The 24,380-nt window shown below is 44.1% G+C and overlaps 1 protein-coding gene across 1 annotated transcript in view; it reads right to left on the bottom strand.

Annotated features, from left to right (window-relative positions):
- Positions 1-798: 798 nt before the first annotated feature.
- Positions 799-24,380, bottom strand: part of LOC119185952 (uncharacterized) — a 31,794-nt gene continuing 8,212 nt past the window's right edge. Inside the window, exons 2-3 of the mRNA XM_075890631.1 lie at positions 16,789-17,005; positions 799-2,323 (exon numbers count right to left, since the gene is read on the bottom strand). Coding sequence (XP_075746746.1) covers positions 1,071-2,323; positions 16,789-17,005 — 1,470 coding nt within the window. The 3' untranslated portion in view covers positions 799-1,070. The remainder of the gene's footprint in view (positions 2,324-16,788; positions 17,006-24,380) is intronic.

The following is a 24,380-nucleotide window of genomic DNA, read 5'->3' as shown; positions in this document are numbered from 1 at the left end:
GAGAAGGGTCGCTCTCCTATATGAGTGCGCATGTGCTTATTTAGGTGGCTTTTTTGCACGAAAGATGCCTAACAGTGGACACAAGAGAAAGGTCGCTCTCCTGTGAGAGTGCGCATGTGCTTATTTGGGTGGCTTTTCTGCACGAAAGATGCCTTACAGTGGACACGAGAGAAGGGACGCTCTCCTGTATGAGTGCGCATATGCTCGATAAAGTGCCATTTTTTCGTAAAGGATGCCTTGCAGTGGGCACAGGAGAAGGGACGCTCTCTTGTGTGAGTTCGAGTGTGTTGAACGAGGAGGCCTTTAGATGAAAAAGATGCATGGCAGTAGACACAAGAGAAGCGCCGCTTTACTGTGTGAGTGTGCACGTGGGTATTTAGGTGGATTTTCTGCGCGAAAGATGCCTTACAGTGGACACAAGAGAAGGGTCGCTCTCCTGTGTGATTGCGCATGTGCTTATTTAGGTGGTTTTCTGCACGAAAGATGCCTTACAATGGACATAAGAGAAGGGTCCCTGTCCTGTGTGAGTGCGCATGTGCTTATTTAGGTGGCTTTTCTGCGTGAAAGATGTTTTACAGTGGAAACAAGAGAAGGGTTGCTCTTTTGTGTGAGTGCGCATGTGCTTATTAAGGTGGCTTTCCCTCACAAAGATGCCTCACAGTGAACACAAAGGATGCTCTCCTGTATGAGTGTGCATATGATTATTTAGATGGATTTTCTGCATGAAAGATGCCTTACAGTGGAGACAAGAGAAGGGTCGCTCTCCTGTGTGAGTGCGAATGTGCTTATTTAGGTGGATTTTCTGCACAAAAGATGCCTCACAGTGGACACAAGAAAAAGGTCGTTCTCCTGTGTGAGTGCGCATGTGGTTATCTAGGTGGATTTTCTGCACAAAAGCTGCCTTACAGTGAACACAAGAGAAGGGTCGCTCTCCAGTATGAGTGTGCATGTGCTTATTTAGGTGGCTTTTCTGCGTGAAAGATGCTTTCCAGTGGAAACAAGAGAAGGGTTGCTCTTCTGTGTGAGTGCTCATGTGCTTATTAAGGTGGCTTTCCCTCACGAAAGATGCCTTACAATGAACACAAAAGATGCTCTCCTGTATGAGTGTGCATATGATTATTTAGGTGGATTTTCTGTATGAAAGATGCCTTACACTGGACACAAGAGAAGGGTCGCTCTCCTGTGTGAGTGCGAATGTGCTTATTTAGGTGGATTTTCTGCACAAAAGATGCCTCACAGTGGACACAAGAAAAGGGTCGCTCTCCTGTGTGAGTGCGCATGTGGTTATCTAGGTGGATTTTCTGCACAAAAGATGCCTTACAGTGAACACAAGAGAAGGGTCGCTCTCCAGTGTGAGTGTGCATGTGCTTATTTAGGTGGTTTTTCTGCACGAAAGATGCCTTACAGTGGACACAAGAGAAGGGTCGCTCTCCTGTGTGAGTGCGCATGTGCCTATTTAGGCGGCTTTTCTGCATGAAAGATGCCTTACAGTGGACACAAGAGAAGGGTCCCTGTCCTGTGTGAGTACGCATGTGATTATTTAGGTGGCTTTTCTGTGCGAAAGATGCCTTACAGTGGACACAAGAAAAGGGTCGCTCTCCTGTGTGAGTGCGCATGTGCCTATTTAGGTGGCTTTTCTGCACGAAAGATGCCTTACAGTGGACACAAGAGAAGGGTCCCTGTCCTGTGTGAGTACGCATGTGATTATTTAGGTGGCTTGTCTGTGCGAAAGATGCCTTACAGTGGACACAAGAAAAGGGTCGCTCTCCTGTGTGAGTGCGCATGTGCCTATTTAAGTGGCTTTTCTGCACGAAAGATGCCTCACAGTGGACACAAGAGAAGGGTCGCTCTCCTGTGTGAGTGCGCATGTGCTTATTTAGGTGGATTTTCTGCACGAAAGATGCCTTACAGTGGACACAAGAAAAGGGTCGTTCTCCTGTGTGAGTGCGCATATGCACCTTAAAGTGGCATTTTTTCGTAAAGGATGCCTTGCAGTGCGCACAGGAGAAGGGATGCTCTCCTGTATGAGTACGCATATGCTCAATAAAGTGGCCTTTTAGCAAAAAGAATGCACTGCAGCGGGCACAGGAGAAAGGCTGCTCTTTTGTGTGGGTGCGCACGTGAGTCACCAGCTTGGACTTGTGAATGAATGCAGCTGGACAAAAGTGGCACTGGAAAGGAGGCTCGCCCATGTGTTTCTGAAGGTGCTTGCTCATAGTTGACTTGTCCAGGGTCACATAGGTGCACTGCTGGCAGAAATGAACTTGGCCTCGTACAGACGACAGTGAATGAGGCTGTTCCAAGGACCCACAGGTCAAGGGGCCTGCAAAAGCAATCAACAGCACACCAAGTAGATGGAAATTATGTGTGATACACTACAGGGGCATAGACAGATTTTTTTTTTCAGATTGGGAAAAGGGAAAGGAACTTCATTGATTATAGGAAGGCACCTTCTTGAATTGGTCATGTTTCGCTCTCTATGCCATGGCGAGAAAAATTAAGGGGGGGGGGGCACACAGGTCTGGTGTGCCACCCCCTGGCTATGGCCCTACAAAGAACTGGAGAATGGTAGCAATACCCAATGGTTGCTGTGCATATGTAAGAAAAGTAGATGATCATCTTTTCTCACACGAACCAAAGGTACTGTGTCTGCAACAGGACACAGACACAGCAAGTGTTACAAACACTACTATTTTGCTGCGGATACATTCAATGGCCAACAAATGTGAACAACAGGTGCGCAGAAAGTAGATTGCGGTTCAGCTGTCATTCCGTTGCTGTGTCAAAGACGTTGAAAGTGTCTGAATATGCACAAATAAAAACTAGTCTATAAAGCTACTTACTGTACATCTGTTTACAGAGAAGTACTTGGAGAACACTGCACAACTAAATAACCACTTTATATTACAGGACATAAATCCTAGTACAAAAAAAAGTGATACAGAGAAGGGGAACCTTCTTTCTTTGTTCTGTCTGTTTGCGTAGCCAATGTTGTTGTAATAAGTGTCATGGGGCAAAATAGAAAAGCAAACAAAGAATTACATTTACAAAGGTTACAATTACATCATGGTTGTGATTATTAGGAATTGCAGCCAAGTGCAAGGTTCGATGAAAACTTGTCTGGTTGCGAAAACTCATGGCAGGAAATAGTAAACACCGAAAAATCGTTGAAATGAGAACAAAAATGATGTTTTGCCTTATTATAAGGGCATTGTTCACAAATATTATTCGTGAAAAAGTTCCCCGATTTAGGCCAAACTAACAGTTCTGTTTTTGTTGTTTGTTAACAAGGCCCCTAGTAAAGCATGTTCTTTTTACGTTAGTAAGAGCTCTCTAAGTTGAAGCCTAGCTGAGAGTATTAATGAAGGATAAAGCCGTTTGCTTCAGAAACAGCACACAAACATTTCATGAAGAATGAAAGCGAAAGAAACCAGTCTTTAAAAAATACACATTTCACAAAAAGGTCGCTGCCTGTAGTGAAACACTTCTATTAACCCCAACAAGAAAGTTCAAAGCGTTAAACAAAATATAGTTCACATACGGGTGAGCGGTGGAGTACGGAAAAATATCAGTTCAGTCTCATCAACTTGCAGAGGCTTGATGGGACACGAGCACCTAGTTGACGCGAGTTCGTCGCTTGCAGCGAAGCAACACTGGCGACTGGAAACGCGTCGATAAACCAGGGAGGCAGCTGGGAGCACAGTTTGAATCCATAGCCCAACGACTATTGCTTGCCTGTCGGTAGGAAAGTTCGCAGGCCCTGTGCTGGAGTTCAGGACCGGAGGGCTACGGCCTTCTCGAGCTGGAATGCAGCGACCGGAGGCCCTGGCCGGTTGAAGTCCTCTTGGCTCGAGTCTGAAATCCGATGCGCATCTTCAGCGCCAAGTTCAGTGACAACCTTCCGCGCGGCACGTCCTTTTCGAGCTCCCCCAGCTCTTCTGTGGCTCAGAATCTTGCTTGAACACCGGACCACTTGTTCCGTACTGATTGGATGCATCAAAACATTGTGGTCGCTGCCCATTGGTTCTTTTTAGTCTTGTATTATGTTCACATCACCCCACGCATCATCGTGCTCTCGCACGCGACGTCTTCACCATCGTCATCTACGCAGCTCCTCGCGTGCTCTCTGTCATCTCTTCCTTTTTTTTTTTTTTGACGAGCACTTTTCAAAAGTGTGCACTTCAAAAGTGCACCACACTCATCACACCCTCTTAGCAGGGCTGAAATGTCATTTATGTTTTTGTTTCACCATCGTCGTCTACGCATCACCACGCATGCGCTCTGTCATCTCTTCCTTTTTGTGACACACACTTAAGTGCTTACTGTTAGCACCGTAGACTGAATTACAAAAAACACATCAATGTTAGTAGAAGAAGGAAGTGTGTATATTACTGCCACTTGATGCATCTTCCTCTACTGTCTCTATTTAGCTTCATTGAAAGGATAATAATACCAGGGAACACAAAATCGCTTATGAAACATGTTTTTCCATCTTGCAGTATCTAATCAGTGCCACTGCTGGACAATGCGGACCTATCGACAAAACTGTGTTTTTTTATGATGAACAGATGTGTCAAAAGGAAAGGATCCATTATTAAATGCCTAGACTGAACCAGTATATTGTAACACAAGTAATTTTTCCTTAAATTCACAATTCAAACACAAACACTACAATCAAATCAATTATTCTCAAATTCAATAGTATATTATGGACTAACCTTGAGAAAAGTGACTGGTCAACTTTGTAAATTTCAATGCTACCACTCTCGAGCAGCAGTCTAGATATGATCACATTGCCATCACAAGCCAGAGTTCATAATGGATTTCGCTGCAACTCATGGTGCCAATTAATAAATAAGCTTTAAAAGGAATCTATGCCAATTCGCATGTGGCAATATACCAAGCCTACAATTTTCGGCTGTGGATTGAGTGCTACGGGTAATTAATAATTGTTGGCTATGTCCATAGCTTGGCGAAAATTGTCGAGCTCACTCAGACTCACTAATGATAGATATTTTAAGCTTGGGGCTCATTAGGACTCAAATTCGCCAAAGGTATCCTGAGCTGGAGTCACTTAGACTGAAACTTGCCAAAATATTGCTCACCTGAACTCATTATGACTCAGACACGTGGCTTGATCTCAGTGTGATCGAGTCAGAGTCAGTAGACTCATGAGTCAATTCGCTGACCTATGGGTATGCCGTAAAACCACGGTATGATTATTTAAGATGTCGTGGTGAATGGCTTCAGTCATTTCTACCACCTGGAGTTCTTTATATTGCACCTGAATTTTAGCACACGAAACAGAGGTTTTTTTTTTTTGCCTAAATTGATAATGCGGCAATCACAGCCGGAGTTTGATTCTGGTACCTACAGATTAGCAGCCTACAGATTGTAACAGGCAGATTTAAATCTTGGTTGGGCTGCAGCTCTATACCTCGAGTCACAATGTCCGCAAGCCAGGCAAATCTTGGTAGCTCGCTTTTGACAATTACGGAGCCGCAAATCGCTCCGATTCGTCAACAACCAATGAGTGCTCTAATTGGACGAGAGCCTGGGCCGCCTTTGCCAACTTGTCGTACGGACATTTGGTCAAGGCTGCTGAGATCCCCAAGCAGACCTGGAGCTCCGCTCTCGCAAGTTGCCCGAGAGACCACCGCGAAACATTACGGACGCAGTCGCCAACCAGCCCATCCCAGCCCAGCCAGCACCATCAGCTGTCCCGTCTACCTGCCCCGGCGCTACTCGCCAACGAGACCCACCAATCTTCAGTGGCAGTGGTGAGCAAGCCGTCGAAGACTGGCTCTCCTTGTACGAACGCGTAAGCGCCAGCAATAAGTGGGACGACTCTAAGCTCGCCTACATTATCTTTTACTTGGCAGACGTAGCTAAGCTTTGGTTTACCAACCACAAAACCGCCATCGCCAGCAGGTCCTCCTTTAAGACCCTCGTGACTAAAGCGTTCAGCCAACCAGAGGTCCGCAAGCTCCGCGCTGACCAGCGCCTGCACCACCGAGCCCAGCAGCCTGGCGAGACGTTTACTAGTTACATACAGGACGTGCTCGACCTCTGCAGGCGTGTAAATCCATCTATGCTTGAAGAAGAGAAAATTAGGCAAATTCTCAAGGGCATCGAGGATGGCGCATTCCAGATGTTGCTAGCAAAAAGTCCGACCACGGTGGCAATCCTCGTAAGCTTATGCCAGAGCTTTGATGAATTGCGTCGTCAGCGTTCCATCGCCCGACAGAGTGTCCCACCGCCGGATTCGATCTCGGCCGTCGCACTGGCAAATGCCAACGTTCCCCAAGAAAGTCGGTCCAACCAGATCAAGGACTTCATCAGGGAGGAAGTCGCCCGACAGCTCTCCCTGCTGCCGCATGGCGACGCACCCACCGCCAGCGTGCCTTCGACACTGCAGCAGGCCATACGCACTGAAATTTGCGATGTCCTCCCTACAGTGCAGGCTCCTTACCCATGCACTTCAGTAGCACCTAATCTCTCAGCTGTCCGCTACGCACCACCTGCACCACCTTCACCTCTCAGCTACACAGCTGAGGTCCCGCGGCCCCCACCGCATTCAGTCGCCTTATCGGCTCCACCTCCTCCGGCCTCGCCTACAGTTTACAGGCCCCCACCTCGCTTTTTCCGTCTACCTAATGAGTGGTGCACCCAAGACAATCGTCCTATCTGCTTCCTTTGTGGCATCGCTGGCCACATTGCACGCTTCTGCAAACGCACGCTTCTGCGCATTGCACAAACGCATTGCACGCTTCTGTCCCACACCTGCAAACGCATACTTCGAAACTCCTACCTACGCGCCGCAGCAGGCCACCACGTCTGCATATGAGCAGATGCACTCGGACTCGGATCGCCGCCAATCGACTGCTTGTTTCCCAACCCCTCGTCGCCGATCGCCATCGTCTATGCGTCGTCGACCACATCCTGAGGAGGGAAACTAATCAGTGCAGTTCCAGAGACAAGAACTGCAACTTATGTGCAATTCCCAAGGCCTCCGTTTTCGCCGCAAAATGTTGTTGATGTCATTGTTGAGGGAGTCGCCACATTAGCTTTAATTGATACAGGGCCGCCGTTTCTGTGATGAATGCAAAATTTTGTCGGAAACTGAAGAAAGTGACCACATCTCTCTGTGGAATGGTGCTGTCCACGGCTAGCGTGCAACGCATTCATCCCTCGTCTGTGTGTACGGCGCACGTCGTCATCCAAGACGTTTTGTACGTCGTACAGTTCTTTGTTCTGCCATCTTGCTTTCATGACCTTATCCTCGGTTGGGATTTCTTATCACGTCACGAAGCTATCATCGATTGTTCCCGTGCCGAAGTGTCCCTTGTGCCAACATGTGAATTTCCACCACCCGACCGGTCTCCTCGGCTCTGCAAACTCACCGCTGACGACGACATCACTTTGCCTCCGAAAGCTTCGGTCCCAATAAGCCTTTCATGTGTGGCGCAACCTGACGCCATCTCCGGTTTTTACTGAACACAAGGGCATCATTCTCCCATTTGCCGTTCTTACAATTGCGTCTGGTTTAACCGTAATACAGGTTACCAACCAGTGCAACTACCCCATTGGCTTACTTCGTGATGAAACGTTGGGATATGTGCGACCTGTCAACCATATCGATGATATTATTCTTCCCAGCGAAATGCCATGTCACAATGCCGCAATCACTCATGCGTCTGAGCCATCAAGTTTGTCAGCCTTCGACAATGCCATTGACGCAAACCTTCCCCTCTCGCATCCCCGCCAACTTGTTGCTCTCCTTAACAAGTTTCGTTCTTGTTTCGACTTTCAAGAAACTGCTTTGGGCCGCACCTCGACTATCACTCATACTATTGACACCGGCTCACATTCGCCTCTGCGACAGCGTCCTTAATGCGTTTCCACCGAAGAGCGCCGCGTCATTACGGAGCAAGTAGATGACATGCTTAAACGTGGAGTCATACAGCTTTCTCAAAGCGCTTGGTCATCACCTGTGGTTCTGGTAAAGAAAAAAGATGGCACCGTTCGATTTTGCGTGGACCATCGCCGCTTAAACAAGATTACGAAGAAAGATGTCTACCCGCTACTACGAATAGACGATGCTCTTGAATGTTTACAAGGCGCCGAGTACTTTACATCTTTGGATCTGCGTTCTGAGTATTGGCAGGTGCCAATGGCTAAATGTGATCACCCTAAAACAGCCTTTGTAACGCTGGACGACCTATATGAGTTCAAAGTCATGCCATTTGGGCTCTGCAACGCACCTGCCACATTTGAGCGCATGATCGATACCATCTTGCGTGCCCATAAGTGGAAAACTTGCTTGTGTTACCTGTACGACATCGTAGTCTTTTCATTTGATTTCCTGACACATCTTGTTCGCCTCCACGAGATTCTGACGTGTCTAACTTCTGCAGGCCTACAACTTAACTCCAAGAAGTGCCACTTCGCAGCACGAAAACTAACCATCTTGGGACATGTCATCACAAGAGATGGTGTTCTTCCGGATCCCGATAAGCTTCGAGCTATCGCTGACTTCCCGTTGCCCACATCACTGAAAGCCCTAAGAAGTTTCGTCGGTCTCTGCTCATACTTTCGTCGCTTCGTGTGCAACTTCGCGTCTATCATCGCACCTCTCACGAGTCTGCTTTCCAACAGCAAAGGATTATCTGCATGGTCACCTGCATGTGACGACGTATTTCGCCAGCTGCGCCGCCTGCTGACCTCACCACCTATTCTTCATCACTACGACCCCGCTGCTGCCACAGAAATTCACACCGATGCAAGTGGCATCGGTCTTGGTGCAGTTTTGGCATAACGGAAAGGCACCCAAGTCGAATACGTAGTTGCCTATGCAAGTCACGCTCTCAAGAAGGCTGAATTGAATTACTCCATGACAGAGAAGCAGTGTTTGGCCATAATCTGGGCCTTGACAAAGTTTCGCCCATACCTTTACGGTCGTCCTTTCGACATGGACACAGACCACCACGCTCTATGTTGGCTGTCCCCATTGAAAGACCCGTCCGGACGCCTGGGACGTTGGGCACTTCGTTTGCAAGAATACGACATGCGTGTCGTATATCGTTCCGGTCGCAAGCATGCGGATGCCGATGCACTTTCGCGATCGCCATTAACCCCAGATGTGGCTTTTCTGTCACCCCTTTTTACCCCATTGTCACCAATAGACACCACTGACATGCTTTCGGAGCAGCGTACAGATCCATATCTTGCATTGTTACTCGACTACCTTACCGATCCGTCTGCTGTCCCTTCCACGAGAGCGCTACGCCGGCAAGCAGCCCACTTTTCCGTGCGAGACAGCATTCTATACCGCCGCAACTACATGCCTGGTGGTCGGAAGTGGCTCCTTGCTGTCCCAACTCATATGCGCTCTGACATCTGCATGAACTTCCATGCAGACACCCAAAGTGCTCACGCAGGTGTCCAGAAAACCTACGAAAGACTGCCCCAACGATATTACTGGCGAGGAATGTATCGCGTTGTGCAGAAATATGTTCAGTCTTGCACCACTTGCCAACAAAACAAGGCACCTCCGCGGCACCGTACTGGCATGTTACAGGCGCTCCCATGCCCGACTCGCCCATTCGACCGCGTGGGTATCGATCTCTATGGCCCCCTGCCATATAGTCGCTCTGGAAACCGGTGGATTATTGTCGGCGTCGATCATTTGACACGCTACGCTGCGACTGCAGCTCTACCGGCAGCGACCGCCCACGAAGTTGCACTCTTCATTCTGCGCAGCTTCGTTCTTCGCCACGGGGCTCCACGGGAATTACTCAGTGATAGGGGTCGAGTGTTCCTGTCGGAGGTCATCCAAGCTGTTCTCCCTGAATGCAACATCATCCACCGGAAATCTACCGCATACCATCCACAGACGAATGGTCTCACTGAACGGATCAACCGCACACATGGCGACATGCTGAGGATGTACACCTCCTCCGACCACACTAACTGGGACGCTGTATTACCTTTTGTTACCTTCGCTTACAACACCGTGACGCAAGCGACTACCGGTTTTTCCCCGTTCTTTCTGTTGTACGGCCGCGAACCATCCCACCCACTCGACACTATACTCCCGTACCTCTCTGATGCATCGGAGTGCTCCCCGCTTTCTGAAGTCACCAGGTACACTGAAGACTGCCGTCAGTTGGCTCGGTCTATGACAAGTGAGGCTCAAGGTCTACAAAAAACCCGACATGACGACGTGCATCACACATCGCCTACGTTTCGTACTGGCTCCCTTGTGTGGCTTTGGGTGCCCCCGCACGTTCCTGGCCTTTCTTCTAAACTTCTGGCCCGGTACCATGGTCCATACCGTGTCATTGACGCAACCTCGCCGGTGAATTATCAATCGAGCCCCTAACACAATCGCCAGATTTGCGTCGTCGGGGACGCGAGACCGTACACGTCGACCGTCTCAAGCCCTACTACGACCCCCTCATTGTGCCTACTCCTTGAGTCGCCAGGATGGCTACTCTTCACCCCGGGGGTATTGTAGTGGAGCATACGCACTAGCGCGTATGCGCCTTCCAAAGAGAACGAAAAACCCCGTGCTCTGATTGCACGAGAACCTGGGCCGCCTTTGCCAGACTTGCCGTACGGCCATTTTTCGTTGCGACTTCTCTGCTTCAATAAACGTCACCACACAACAAACACATCAATGTTAGTAGCAGAAGGAAGTGTGTATATTACTGCCACAGTTGATGCATTTTCCTCTACTGTATATTTAGCTTCATTGAAAAGATAATTATACCAGGGAACACAAAATCACTTATGAAACATTTTTTTGCATCTTGCAGTATCTAATCAAAGTGCTCCTGCTGGACAATGCAGCAACCTATCGACAAAACTGTGTTCTTTAATGAGAACAGATGTGTCAAAAGAAAAGGATCGATTATTAAATGCCTAGACTGAACCAGTATAATGTAACACAAGTAATTTTTCCTTAAATTCACGATTCAAACACAAACACTACAATCAAATCAATTATTCTCAAAGTCAATAGTATATTATGGACTAACCTTGGGAAAAGTGACTGGACAACTTTGTAAACTTTAATGCTACCACTCTCGAGTAGCAGTCTAGATATGATCACATTGCCATCACAAGCCAGAGTTCATAATGGATTTCGCTGCAACTCATGGTGCCAATTAATAAATAAGCTTTAAAAGGAATCTATGCCAATTCGCATGTGGCAATATACCAAGCCTACAATTTTCAGCTGTGGATTGAGCACTACGGGTAATTAATAATTGTTGGCTATGTCCATAGCTTGGCGAAAATTGTCGAGCTCACTCAGACTCACTAATGAAAGATATTTTAAGCTTGGGGCTCATTAGGACTCAAATTCGCCAAAATTATCTTGAGCTGGAGTCACTTGGACTGAAACTAGCCAAAATATTGCTCACCTGGACTCACTAAGACTCAGACTCGTGTCTTGATCTCAGTGTGATCGAGTCAGAGTCAGTACACTCATGAGTCGATTCGCCGACCTATGGGTATGTCGTAAAACCACGGTATGATTATTTAAGATGTCGTGGTGAATGGCTTCAGTTATTTATATCACCTGGAGTTCTTTATATTGCACCTGAATCTTAGCACACGAGACAGAAGTTTTTTTTTTTGCCTAAATTGATAATGCGGACACCACAGCCGGAGTTGGATACTGGGATCTACAGATTAGCAGCCTCACACCATTATCACTAGACCATTGTGGCACGTAGGAAGAATGTAGGCATTTGTAACAGCCAGATTTAAATCTTGGTTGGGCTGCAGCTCCATACCTTGAGTCTCAATGTCCGCAAGCCAGGCAAATCTTGGCAGCTCACTTTTGACAATTACAAAGCCGCATTTCGCTGCGATTTATCAATAACCACCGACAACTTAAACCTCGATAGGAAAGTAGCTGAAACTATTTATACAGAAAAAATATGTTTTCTAAGATGATTGCTTACATTATGAGAGCTTGATAATCGTAATTATTTTGAGCATGTGACTTTAGTGAACTCCTTATGCAAACTTGCAACTTGCAAGTAGCCAGCTGGCAATTTCCAGGGGACTTTAGACATTGAGCGCTTTTTTAGTTTTGGTAGCCACCTTCTGCCCTCTAAAATCGATTTTAACCAACTTCAAATTATTTACATCTTTCAATATTTTTCTTGTCTTAAATTAGAGAAATTTATCTAGTGAAAGCAAATAAAAATGCTAAATATGTAAATTTGGAAAAAGATGCATGTTTTGACTCGTATCTTTCCTTATATTACAAATTCCACAAAGTATAGCTCGTGCTACTTTCATGACATTCTGTAGTTCACTTGAATGCTCGCTTAAGTGCGGACACTAGAAACACAATTGGCCGATTCGGCACTTCGTGAAGTTGCCACTTAGATTCAGTGCTGTGCTAGTGCTGTCCTTCAACACCACTGTGCTTACTCTGCGGGTGGGACCTCTCCTACAGTTAAATTTTAGTTGCTTTTGGAGAGGAGCCTCTGCAGTCACGGAATACCTGGCACACACACATCCTTTCTTCTTTTCGTGTCGAGTTAAAAAAAAACAATAAATAAAATACAAATATTGATTAGCAACATAAAAAATCAAAAGATGAATTGAACCGCACCTGGTGCCACTGAAATACAAAAAAAAAAGAAGTTAGAATTGTGCTCTGTAACTAAGCCTCAATATGCTCAAATTTTCGAAGCCTGAATTTTATGCCTCAATATGCATACAGTCTAACCCAACTCCTTTTGCGCAGCATAACAACTTCATTCTGACCAAAATATGAACTAATTATGGCAAACAGACAGTTCATTTTGCAGCCAAATTGTTATAGAATATATTGCCATTTTTAATAAAAATTGAAAAAACGCATACCTTTTGCCATGAATTGAAGAAGTTTTTGTTATGCAACACTGACTCTTCTGCTTAACCAGTTTCTCCCTAGCTGCCCCGCCGCGGTGGTCTAGTGGCTAAGGTACTCGGCTGCTGATTCGCAGGGCGCGGGTTCGAATCCCGGCTGCGGCGGCTGCATTTCCGATGGAGGCGGAAATGTTGTAGGCCCGTGTGCTCAGATTTGGGTGCACGTTAAAGAACCCCAGGTGGTCTAAATTTCCGGAGCCCTCCACTACGGCGTCTCTCATAATCATATAGTGGTTTTGGGACCTTAAACCCCACACATCAATCAAATCAATCAAATCAATCAGTTTCTCCCTAGCTATGTCATTCTCTTTTCAGTCTCTTGCTTTTTTTTCCCTTTTCATGTCATGCTATCCATACAGATATATATAAATATATTTTACAGTTTATATTTCCAATTGCATATAGTTGATAAGAGCATCGTCATTTAGTTGCATCTGTATTTCATTTTTTTAACCTTGTATTCTCTTACTTTCGTACTGTTGTTGCCAATCAAATACATACGTATACATTTCATGGGAGGTCCCATTTCAATGTATACTACAGAACCTCCTTCTGTATATTCTTTTTTGTATATCTTATTATGAAATAACAAAACTTGATTTGATTTGAGTCATATGGCAAAACAGGTGCTGCTGTGCTCACACTTTGTATTTGAGAAAATTGTCAGTAATGTTCAAGATATGCTCTCTCTACAGACGTATGTGGTCTTTTTAGTTTGAGTATGAATGCATTTTGTGCAGCTGCTTCAATTCATAATCACTTTATCTCTCACCAACAGCAAATGACTAGATGGTTTTGTGTGAACTTATCAAACATCATTTTTTTATTGTCATTGATTTTTGTCTTATTTACATGTCGTCGCCTAATAATCTGTAGACATATTGCGGCACGGGGGTAGAGTGCAACTACTTGATTTCATATCACTTTTGTAGTTGCGAGAAGCTACATTCCATTCTCCTCTCACAAGGCTATCCCACTGTGATTATATAAGGTTCCAGTGAGCTCACTAGTAATCACAGATTCATCTATGCCTTCAAGCTACGCTTACCAAAACTGATCTTTATTTGTGTATGTGTAGAAGACTCTGTGCACGGTTGGCGCAGAAGCCTAGCTCCGGATCCAGCTGCACACAGTCGTACTGTGCACGTTTGACTTCTTCATAATGCGATTTTTCGCAGGTGCAATTGATTTGTCGAATAAGGCAACAGGCTAGGTCAACAAACAATTTTCCTAGGTACACTAGTAGTAACAAATAATGCAGAAACATTGCTAAGAGGGAAAATTAGATTCATGTAGAAAACAAAGGCTACGGCTTATAACTGTGGTCAATTGACGGCTCACGGATCTTGAGGGTGATGATGGTGACTACTGGCCGGTTGCACACTAGACTCTGTTACCACGTTTTCCACATAGTAGCTATAACAGGAGGGCAACTGACATATTAAAAGTTGTTGGAGAATCAACTGATAAATGAAAAATATTTACATTACTTCAATTAGCCTATTGTTTGAGGCTAATCATGGTATGCTGCCGTAACTTTTCGGCATCTCAAAAATCATCCTACCCTTTTATTCGTATCATTCAAAGTTTCTGAAAAATTAAACTGCTTACTTAACCTTAAAATCAGCCGTAACCAAGTCTTCTGCCCACTAATTTTGTATCTGTGCTATGAAGCATAGCTTCACAGTGCAGACAAGGGGGCTGGGAAGTGCTGGGCACCCTACACATACGTTAGCTACGTGTACAGAAACACTAATCAATGTCGTGGAAAATCGGGACGCTATCAAGACAGAAAAGTTGAGACAAGAAAACTACGAATCGGTAGCAAGATTACCGTATGTAGATAAACTGTTGCATAGTTTGAGCAAAGTTAATGATGGGTATGGGTTTAAATCAGTCCTTTGGGCTCCTGAAAAACTAGCTACAATTTGTCAAATGGTTCAGTGAAAAATGAAGCAAAATGACAAAAAAGTTATTTTCCTTCTTTGTCATTCTCTCTTTGTCAGGCTTGATTGGTTCAACCGGGCCCCGCTACATGGCATGACCTGTCCAGTTTAACCATGGGAAAATTGAATTTTTTAACCCCTCGCACCATTTTTCTTAGTAAAGTTCGGCGGTTCTTTTTCCCATGAATCAAACAGAAACGAACATCATCATCATCATCAGCCTGACTACGTCCACTGCAGGACAAAGGCCTCTCCCATGTTCCGCCAGTTAACCCGGTCCTGTGCTTGCTGCTGCCAATTTATACCCGCAAACTTCTTAATCTCATCTGCCCACCTAACCTTCTGTCTCCCCCTAACTCGCTTCCCTTCTCTGGGAATCCAGTCAGTTACCCTTAATGACCAGCGGTTATCCTGTCTACGCGCTACATGCCCTGCCCATGTCCATTTCTTCTTCTTGATTTCAGCTATGATATCCTTAACCCCCGTTTGTTCCCTAATCCACACTGCTCTCTTCTTGTCTAACGACGAACAAGCAGCAGTTTATTATGCTTCTTAATGCACAGAAGGTTCTTTATTCAGTGCAGCTAGATCGATTATTAGTGATGAATTGTAGGGGGTTCGTCTGACGTCATTGGGATCATTTTGAGGATGTCCTACTGCGGCACATGTATTCTTGCGCATTTATCTTAATTTCTCGATAAGTAAGGCACTGCTGTTGATAATATTGTCATTTTAGACATTGTCATACATTGAACCCTCACTCAGATGTAAATTGTTACTAGACTTTAGTGTCTCTTTAATGCATATCAGGGGTAGAACAGGGTAAATGAGTTTGGGAGCAGTCCTGAAAGCAGCCAAAAGTACCTTTCGTAGCAGGCTTAGAGCGTGGAGAAAAACATTTCGGACCAGGCTTGGAGCAGCAAGAAAGGCCTTTTCAAGTAAGGTTAGAGCAGTCAAAAGATTCAGATCAGATGTAGCCCGGTTTCACGGCACTTGTTAAACAACATTTTTCAACCATTAAGTCAAATTATGCAATGGCCTTATTATTGCGATAGCAATTATATGGGCACATTTTGACAGTTTTTGCTGTGGCCATTGAAGTCATGTCGCGCATAAAGTCCAAACGAATAACATCCACCCACGCATTGTATGTTCAACCCGAGGGTAAGCAGGGGCAACGAAAGCTGCTGATGCAGAGATCAAACGAGCTGGCCCAACTCCGTTGCCCAGAGAGCACATGTGATAACAACCCCCAATCGAGAGGCCTGTCATCGAAGCAGAGAAAAAACACCCCGCCTGTTTTGAATGAGCATGAAAAAACACGAGGATAGGGAGGGGAGGTGTTGCTCAAGCAGCAGCTGTGGACTTAGCCAATAAGGGCGCGATTGCTGGCACGCACACTAGCTCGGCAGGCATGACCTCTATTGCAGTTAGATTGCATACAAGTCTGAGTAGATATAGTCGTTCGGCACATCACGTCCTCTGTCTTAGTGAAAGAGTGTGAGGGTTGCAAAAATTACTGCTCAAGCAGCGATCAAATGCCCCGGCTATGTCCATAATGTGATAACACATGAACGGGCACCAGACAAGGGTGAATTGCTAGTGCATCAACAGTAAACTTTGATTAAACAGGTGAAGTTGCATGCTGTCTCAAAAGAAATAAATGGACAGCTCAAAACTTTCTAACAACTATACTTGCTGCACTCTCATCAATTACTTTGCACTGAAACGAACATATTTCTTTACGTCAACAATCTGCAGAATGGAGCCTGGTTGGATCATAGAGCTATGAACTGCTAACCTTAGTTCGCGTAACATACCTACTTGTTGCCATAGCATTCACTCTTTAGCCCTTGCGGTGAAACCCAGATAATATATTTAAGTTATGGCAAATACGGAGACATACCTGAACAATAAGCTTGAGGTTCTGTTTGCGTAGCGTGGGTTGACAGAATCTTGTTTTCATTGGCCTGTGATCCTTCATGGCGGGTTTGTAGTCGCACTTGAATCGATTTATTTGTAACATGGGTCGGTTCACATGCTGGCTTTGGCGATGCTTCTACACCCTGTGCCAAATCACAAGACAGACTCGGGGCTCCCTCACGCTCTGCTGTGATGTCATCCTGAAATAAATGGCATTCAGTTGTAGTGAGGAAAAATGCCAGAGGTTACCACTGAGAAAAGAAATGAATGTTCTCTCACAAGATCTGTTTCGTTATAATGAGTTTGTGTTGGTATGTGCGCGACGGTTACATCTCCAGAGAGCAACTGTTTTAAGAATCTGAAATGCTATTAGGCACTTTCTTCAAGATAGGCTACCAAGGTTGTACCCAGAATTTTTTTTTTTTGGGGGGGGGAGGGGGAGAGAAAGGCACCCCCACAATATGGTCATTTTCTGCTTTCTATGCCATTGTGAAAAAAAAAATTGAGGGGGATGAGGGGGGGGGGGGGGTGGAGGTTAGGGCCCTAGATTGGAAGGTTAGGAAATTTTGGAAGGTTAGGGCCCTAGATTGTGCATAAATCAAATTCAAAATGGTGTCAAAAAGCCACACATGCTCGCAGTGAAATGCTTTGTTGCATCCACATTAATATGTTGTCATTATTCATCTGACACTCGCCCTCGTTGGCGAAAAGAAACAGTTGAGGAAGGAGCGCTTGCTCTGCCATTAGCAAGTATTTTAAAATCTTCCAAAAAAAAGGAGAGGGGTGGCTGCTCAAAATTTCATGGTACTTAAAATTGGACATTTTAATATTTGATGTACATAATTCGATAGACGTAGTAATGCACATAATTTTGCCATGACACCAACGCATCTATAATGTTGCTTGGTTACATAACTGACATGTCTCAAACCATATGCTCATGAAAGTATAGATCTGATGTTTTGATGCTATATACAACTCGAATAACTGACTAGTAACCATAAATAATATCGAGAGTCATTTCCCATCCATATAACTTTGGTAGGAAAAGCACTGCTTTTGTTTTAGTGGTATTATTTGTAAAGAATAAAGCTCACTCCATGGGTACTCAATATATTTGTACTCTGACGATACTGTAAATAAACAAATGAAATAGTTTTTACAGGTAACCTCCTTTCACTTATATGCAAATGCTGCCTACAGCTTTCCAGGTAAAAGTTCAATAGTGAAATTGGTACACCTCTCATTGCATAACGGTCCAGTTTCTCTGGTTGCGTAGCATGACACTAAAGGCAAATAACTTACATCAGAGTGAAAGATAAATGTTTGCAAATGTCTAAAACACCCTTATTATCAACAGCATTTCTCTCTTTATCGAGAAATTAAGGAAAATGTGTGACACCATAAATGCTTGAGTGGGACATTTTGAAACAATTCCAATGACGTCAAAAGGTCAGACTGCAATTAACCAGTAATAATTAAACCAGTTGCAAGAAAAAAAAAACAACCTACCGTGCATCACAATACCCAATAAATGTTGCCTGTTCGCTTAACCCTTTATGGTCTGACCAGCACAAATGTTTGGATGAACAAAGACGCTTAAGGAGGAGCATGTGCTTCAGTTTCGGTTTTATAACTGTGGGCCACTAGTATCGTTGCTTCGGAGAATATATCTGTTTCCGTAGTTCATAAATTTCTTCACTAGAGGGCAAGAAATCACACTGAAAATGGCGTCCACTTGCGTCAGTGGTGGCTCCCTCCCACTACTAAGTCAACGGTCTTGCATGTTATAAATTTTATTTCCTTAGCATATACATATGAAAGCAATACGAAAACTTCGAAAAATATGTACCGCTAAAAATAGCGGTCATTCTTGCCGTCCCGCTGCGTACTCCCACATGAAAATGAAAAAGTTATACGCACGTTTGTGCAGGCAAGGCTTTTGTCCTCGTGAAATGCATGCGGAGTAGCGCAAGCTGACACGTTTGTGTGCTGTGGTACCTGTGCCAACTCTTGTTTCATTGCAAATTGTCTTCTTGGCATCTCATTGGCATTTCATTGATTGGTGTTTACTGATGCGTAAAGTATGCCGCGTAAAGTGGTGTTGCGTAGATTGTGATCACCGCTTATGCCAAAAATATTATTTCGTGAATTTGTGTGCGAACCTGCATATTATTTGAAAGCAGCAGATTTTTTATTGCCCATTGCATAGATTTAGAGTTGTGCCACTTGTTTTCTAGGGACTACGATTCACAGTGCACGTTAGAATTGCTAAAGTTAGCAAACTTTAACACACAAGAATTTCCCGCGAGAGCATGAAGATTACACGAAAAAATGCTTATACACTTTGAAGTTTCAAGTTTATTATTATTATCAAAGTAACGACGCATGAAATGAACGAAAGGTTTTACAGACTAGGGTCCCATAGTCGAAAGACTGTCAGAATTTCTTTTGTCAGAATTAGGTAGCTACAACAAAGACAACAAATTTACAGAGATTCACATTCGCAGTTTGAGCCAAGTGAGTGATGGAAATTACAGTGAGGAGGAGAGATTTTTGGCCAGTCTGCCTCCAAGCCAACTTGGTCAGGTGGCCATCCCCTGCCAGTTAAAGTAAAGGAACTGCTGTTTGGCAGAATGAACATTTAGTTACAGAGCTGCTTGGAGTCCCTAATGAGCCAATGCTCTTTTTGATGCCAGTAATCATTTTCCACATTTCCCAGACTAATTATTGCAATTATTTTGTGAAGCGCTGGTGACAAAACGACTGTGGGCCTGAAGTCAAAAAAAAAAAAAAAAAACTCTGCAAGGAAGTCCGCAAATGATCAAGCAGGTTGGCTGTATCAGATCAGTGGCTTCAGTGGCTGCATCAGATCACCAAAGCAGGAAGCAACAGAAAGCTGCGAAAAAAATGTTCAACAAGATCAATCTATAGAGAGGTCTCCGGTAGTGAAAAAAAAAAATTAGCTGTCACATACAAGTGACTTTAGTGACGTCACCACTGGTCATCAACGCACAGCTTGAAATCGGCACAACAGTGCAGGTTTCCAGGTCGCAATTGTGTGCAAGGATAGGTTGTTGAAAGTGCAAATGCCACAATCTTCCTCTGAGTAGCAAACAATTCTGTAAAGTATGGCACGCACAGTGCTGAAGATGTTTTTTTTTTCTATTAACCGTTCAGAGTGTACTCCTCGCTGAAGCCCATCAAAAGAACAAAGGCCTGGCTCACGCACATGTGCGGGTTCGTTTTATCAGCCGAATACTTCAATTTTTTCAGCTTACTACTTTCCACCAGAAAAGTCGTGTATTCTCTTTCTGGTGTGAGTGCATTGCAGCGATGTAATTACGAATTATTGCCTCTTTAATCCCTTTTTTTCTTTCAAAAATGCTCGGCAAATACCATTGTGTCTAGGACTGTGGATGCACAAAGTGTCACAAGATGACGACATCACAGTAACCCTGCGTTCCTGCAAGCTTTTGCATTTGTCAGCTTTCACGCAGTAAAGGTGGGAAACGTTAGTCAAGGCAACTGCTACGTTAGAAGTCCTGCTTTCAGTCGGGTGATTTGCACTAACGCCGTGTAGATCATTAAACATGACATGCTTTAAAAGTAAGCATTATCTGGACACGAAAGTAGCACTATGACCAGTCCTGCATTGCTATTTCAGCTATCAATGTTGACATAATATTTGCCCTTAGTGTCCCTTTCACCGATTGAATGCTTCTGAAAACCACACATCCAGCTGTGATCAGCTGCTTTTTACGAAATGCATGCACAATTATGTTCTCTTTAACAAAGAGAGTTCAGTGGACCTTCCTATGTGAGATCCTATATTGCCATTTATTCATCATATCGAACTTATTCACAAAATTCAAAATTCTAGCATAGAATAACTTTTCCAACCCTTTAGAGAACACTGGCAATGTATAAACAAGACGATAATTGCCGAAAGCATTCTTGTACTCACCCTAAAAAATGAGAATGACATTTGACGATTGCATTTTTTGTAGAAATGTTCCCGCAGAAAAATCCAAGATAAATATGGGCGAGAGGGCGTGTAGTCAAGCCTGCCATGTATTTTATCAGTCTTTGCAAGTAGGTAATATCCTGAGCTGAGCTATCTTTAAGCAAAGCAAAGACAGTTTGTACATCACACGAAGTAGTGGTAAAAACTGTGTGGTGAGACCTGGTAGTTAGACGAGAAAGTCGATAAACGCTTAAGCCAAGCTGCCATGCTAAGAACTCCGATTACTTTATGTTAATCTAATGACAGCTACATCAGTAGAAGAAAGATTTAAGGCATCAATTATTTTCTGTCATACAATTTTACCTTTAGAGATATAGACAATATAAAAACAATTAAGCAACCATACTTCCTTATCATTACAAAGAAACGTGGTAGTTTAATGCCTGTATTATTCGAACGTATTCCAGCCTTCAGGGTTATGTGTGCTTAATTTTTTAATAACCTTTCTTCTTAATTGATTTGAGGCAATCACTCATGATACAAGGGTTGAGAGGTCGTTTGGATGTGTTTATTTCAATGATGGGAGAAGATTCAAGACATATTTTTGATAATAAGTAAATGAACGTGTCATATGTATCATCAGACGTTATACGTAGCATATGCACTTGATTGCAGTTAAAACTTTTTAATCCAGCACAACAACATTCAAGTGTAGTAAGTGTGTTGTATTATATAGAAAGATCAACGTTGGCATGTGACGCAACAATTCTACTACAGTATCACTCGTGGCAAGGTTATATAGACGGCTTCGGTGTTTGTAAACAAACTAGTTCGTGCTGAACTTCTACCCCAGCAGACTTCTGATTTGATTGATTGATTTGTGGGGTTTAACGTCCCAAAACCACGCTGTGATTATATAAGAGACGCCGTAGTGGAGGGCTCCGGAAATTTTGACCACCTGGGGTTCTTTAATGTGCACCCAAATCTGAGCACACGGGCCTACAACATTTCCGCCTCCATCGGAAATGCAGCCGCCGCAGCCGGAATTCGATCCCGCGACCCGCGGGTCAGCAGCCGAGTACCTTAGCCACTAGACCACTGGCCCAGCAGACTTCTGCTGCGCCACTTCCGGTAATGCTTATTCAATGATCCCGGCAGTTTTTTTCGTGGTGTGTTCGAGTTTGCTGCTGTATTATTTCTGGCGCATTCTATAGAATGTATTTTGTGCCACGTCAAGCGGCCACTTGAAGGTGCGGCCACTGCTGCAGGTAACACGGCTCGCGTGGCCAACGGGCGCCGCACAAAATATCCGCCGTGGAGTTCCAATGAGCGCAGCCCCCTCCTCCGTGTTACTTCTAGCAGTGGCCGCCCCTTCAGGAGAAACTTGTCAGCGAACTTAATTGGGCCAGTTGGTTCTACATGTCGATGTGGATCCGCTTTGAAGATGCGGACAGAGAATTGACAGCACACACCCGTTTTTTCCCTTTCCAGGTCTTCAAAGCGCAGCCATATAGTTGACATGCAGGAGAAGAGTTGCCTGATCTATAGTGAAGTTGTTCAATTCAGCTTTTCGACTAGAACAGAAAAGAAACAAACATTAAACCACGCCAGAATAAGCTAAACTGGATGTTTCCTGGGGTGGTTTTCTGTTGAACGCACAATGTTGCCAGAGACCGACAGGCTCTGGCGAAACCGCCTTTAAGAGGTTTACTACGGTGCTTGTGAGCACGGCAACGTCTGCTGGCATATTAATCTAATTATTCAAACATTGCGAAACTAATATATTATGAAATTTCTGCGACACTGGCAGATTGAACATATATATACTGCAGTCCCCGTTCGAAATAAGGTCGATTATTTGAATTCGCAAAGTCAAGTAATGCCTCGAAATATTCTATGATTGACGGCATATTTCCGTCTGGTGGGCTATACATTAAAGACATGCTTTTCAAACTTCACAGCAGAAAGCTAAACATGAGATGAAGTAAAGTAAATTTATTGTATATTGGAAAGTTCTGACTGACCAATCTCGATATCTAGAACCCTCGTCATAAACCTGAACCACAAGGCATCATCACGCTAAGTCTATAACACATTTCTACAGAGGTAACGCTTGTAAGTATATTGATATTTCTCACGCATGCTCACGCATTGATATTTCTCACGCATTAAACGAAACGATTTAAACTTCTTCTTAGTACCTTTTCATTTCTTGTTCTACACTAAAATAACGTTGTGGCAAAACTTCAGTTATATACTTACTGCATTGCTGTTTTGCTTCAAATTGCAAAAATAATTCTCCTATTTTGTATTCAATTGTGGTAACTATTTTTTCTACAGTAATCCCACATATAATTATTAATCTGTAGTTCATTTTCCTTCCATTATACCTGTCCTTCACAGTAAGTTTTACAGGACCGCTCCCTTGTGGCATCGATCATATGTGATCATCGGCTTTTTGTAAACTGCCGAGTTGAAACTTTCACATACTCTTTGCATGTATTACTATTCAGCAGCTAATTTTATAACTACACTTTCAGTTTTGTCATAGTCTGGCATTTTTCTAAAAGGAAAAATGGCAAACTATGACAAATAAAATACATGAAATAGAGAGAGATTTGTCGGTAACAGTGATGGCAAACGCAGCGCACCATGGCTAGGTGCCCATGTCACGTTGTACAGCGAAACCGATGTGAACAGCACCATTTCGCGATTCTCACAGCATATTTTCAGCATAAGTAAGCCTCCCGCAGATATTTCAACAGCTTGAATTAGATTTTAAAGAGCAATCAGGACGAGAACTGACTAGGGACAAGAGCCAGTACATTTAGATGAGTGCAGCTTCACATTCACCTTTCTTGTGAATAGCCAAAGAGGCTAAGCTCACATTGCTTTAATTCTGTTTGATTTTGTCCCAACGAAATTTCAGACAAGCGCTCATCTATCAGCTTCCTTACCAAGCCCGCCTGTGCTTCTCCACCTCACCCACTCTAATCTGTGAGGCACCCGATCGACAAGCGAGAAAAAAAGTGACTGGCACAAGAACACTGTGAGGAGTAGAAGAAAACCATGCTGAAAATAAATGTTGTTTGCAGAACATGTAAATTACTGTACATTCATATTTTGCTACTGCACAAAACTGGACAGTGTGGCATGGTGTTGAAGTACCAAAACAAGAGCATGATGTAACCTGACATTATTCTAAAGAACGAAGGCAGAAGTAACCACTAGTTTCAGAGTTGTTCAATTAGACAAGTTGGCAAACTTTCTGTAGGCTCTATGTATCGAAATACAGACACGCCATTGGCCCACATGTAAGAAATGTGCAGATTGTTGTGTCACCTGTTCATAAGCACACCAGCCATCAAAAACATTATTTTGTTTTGCATTGTGGCTCCAGGATAACGCGACAGTCAGCTAGTTTCCACAAAATAAGGTCTACTGTGTGTTTTGGAACACGGTTTTGTGACTGGTAAGATTGAATAACTCTTACCAGTTCTGATCAGAAGAAATTTACTGGAACGCTTAAAACATCACCGACTCCAAATTGGCAGATGGAGGCAAAAGCGCATGTTGTGGCTTCAAAACAAAAGTACTCTGCCATGTTC

The sequence above is a fragment of the Rhipicephalus microplus genome, chromosome 3 (genome assembly GCF_043290135.1).
Source record: "Rhipicephalus microplus isolate Deutch F79 chromosome 3, USDA_Rmic, whole genome shotgun sequence".
Lineage (NCBI taxonomy): Eukaryota > Metazoa > Arthropoda > Arachnida > Ixodida > Ixodidae > Rhipicephalus > Rhipicephalus microplus.
The sequence above is the reverse complement of the archived record's forward strand: the minus strand, read 5'-3'. Positions and strand labels throughout refer to the sequence as shown.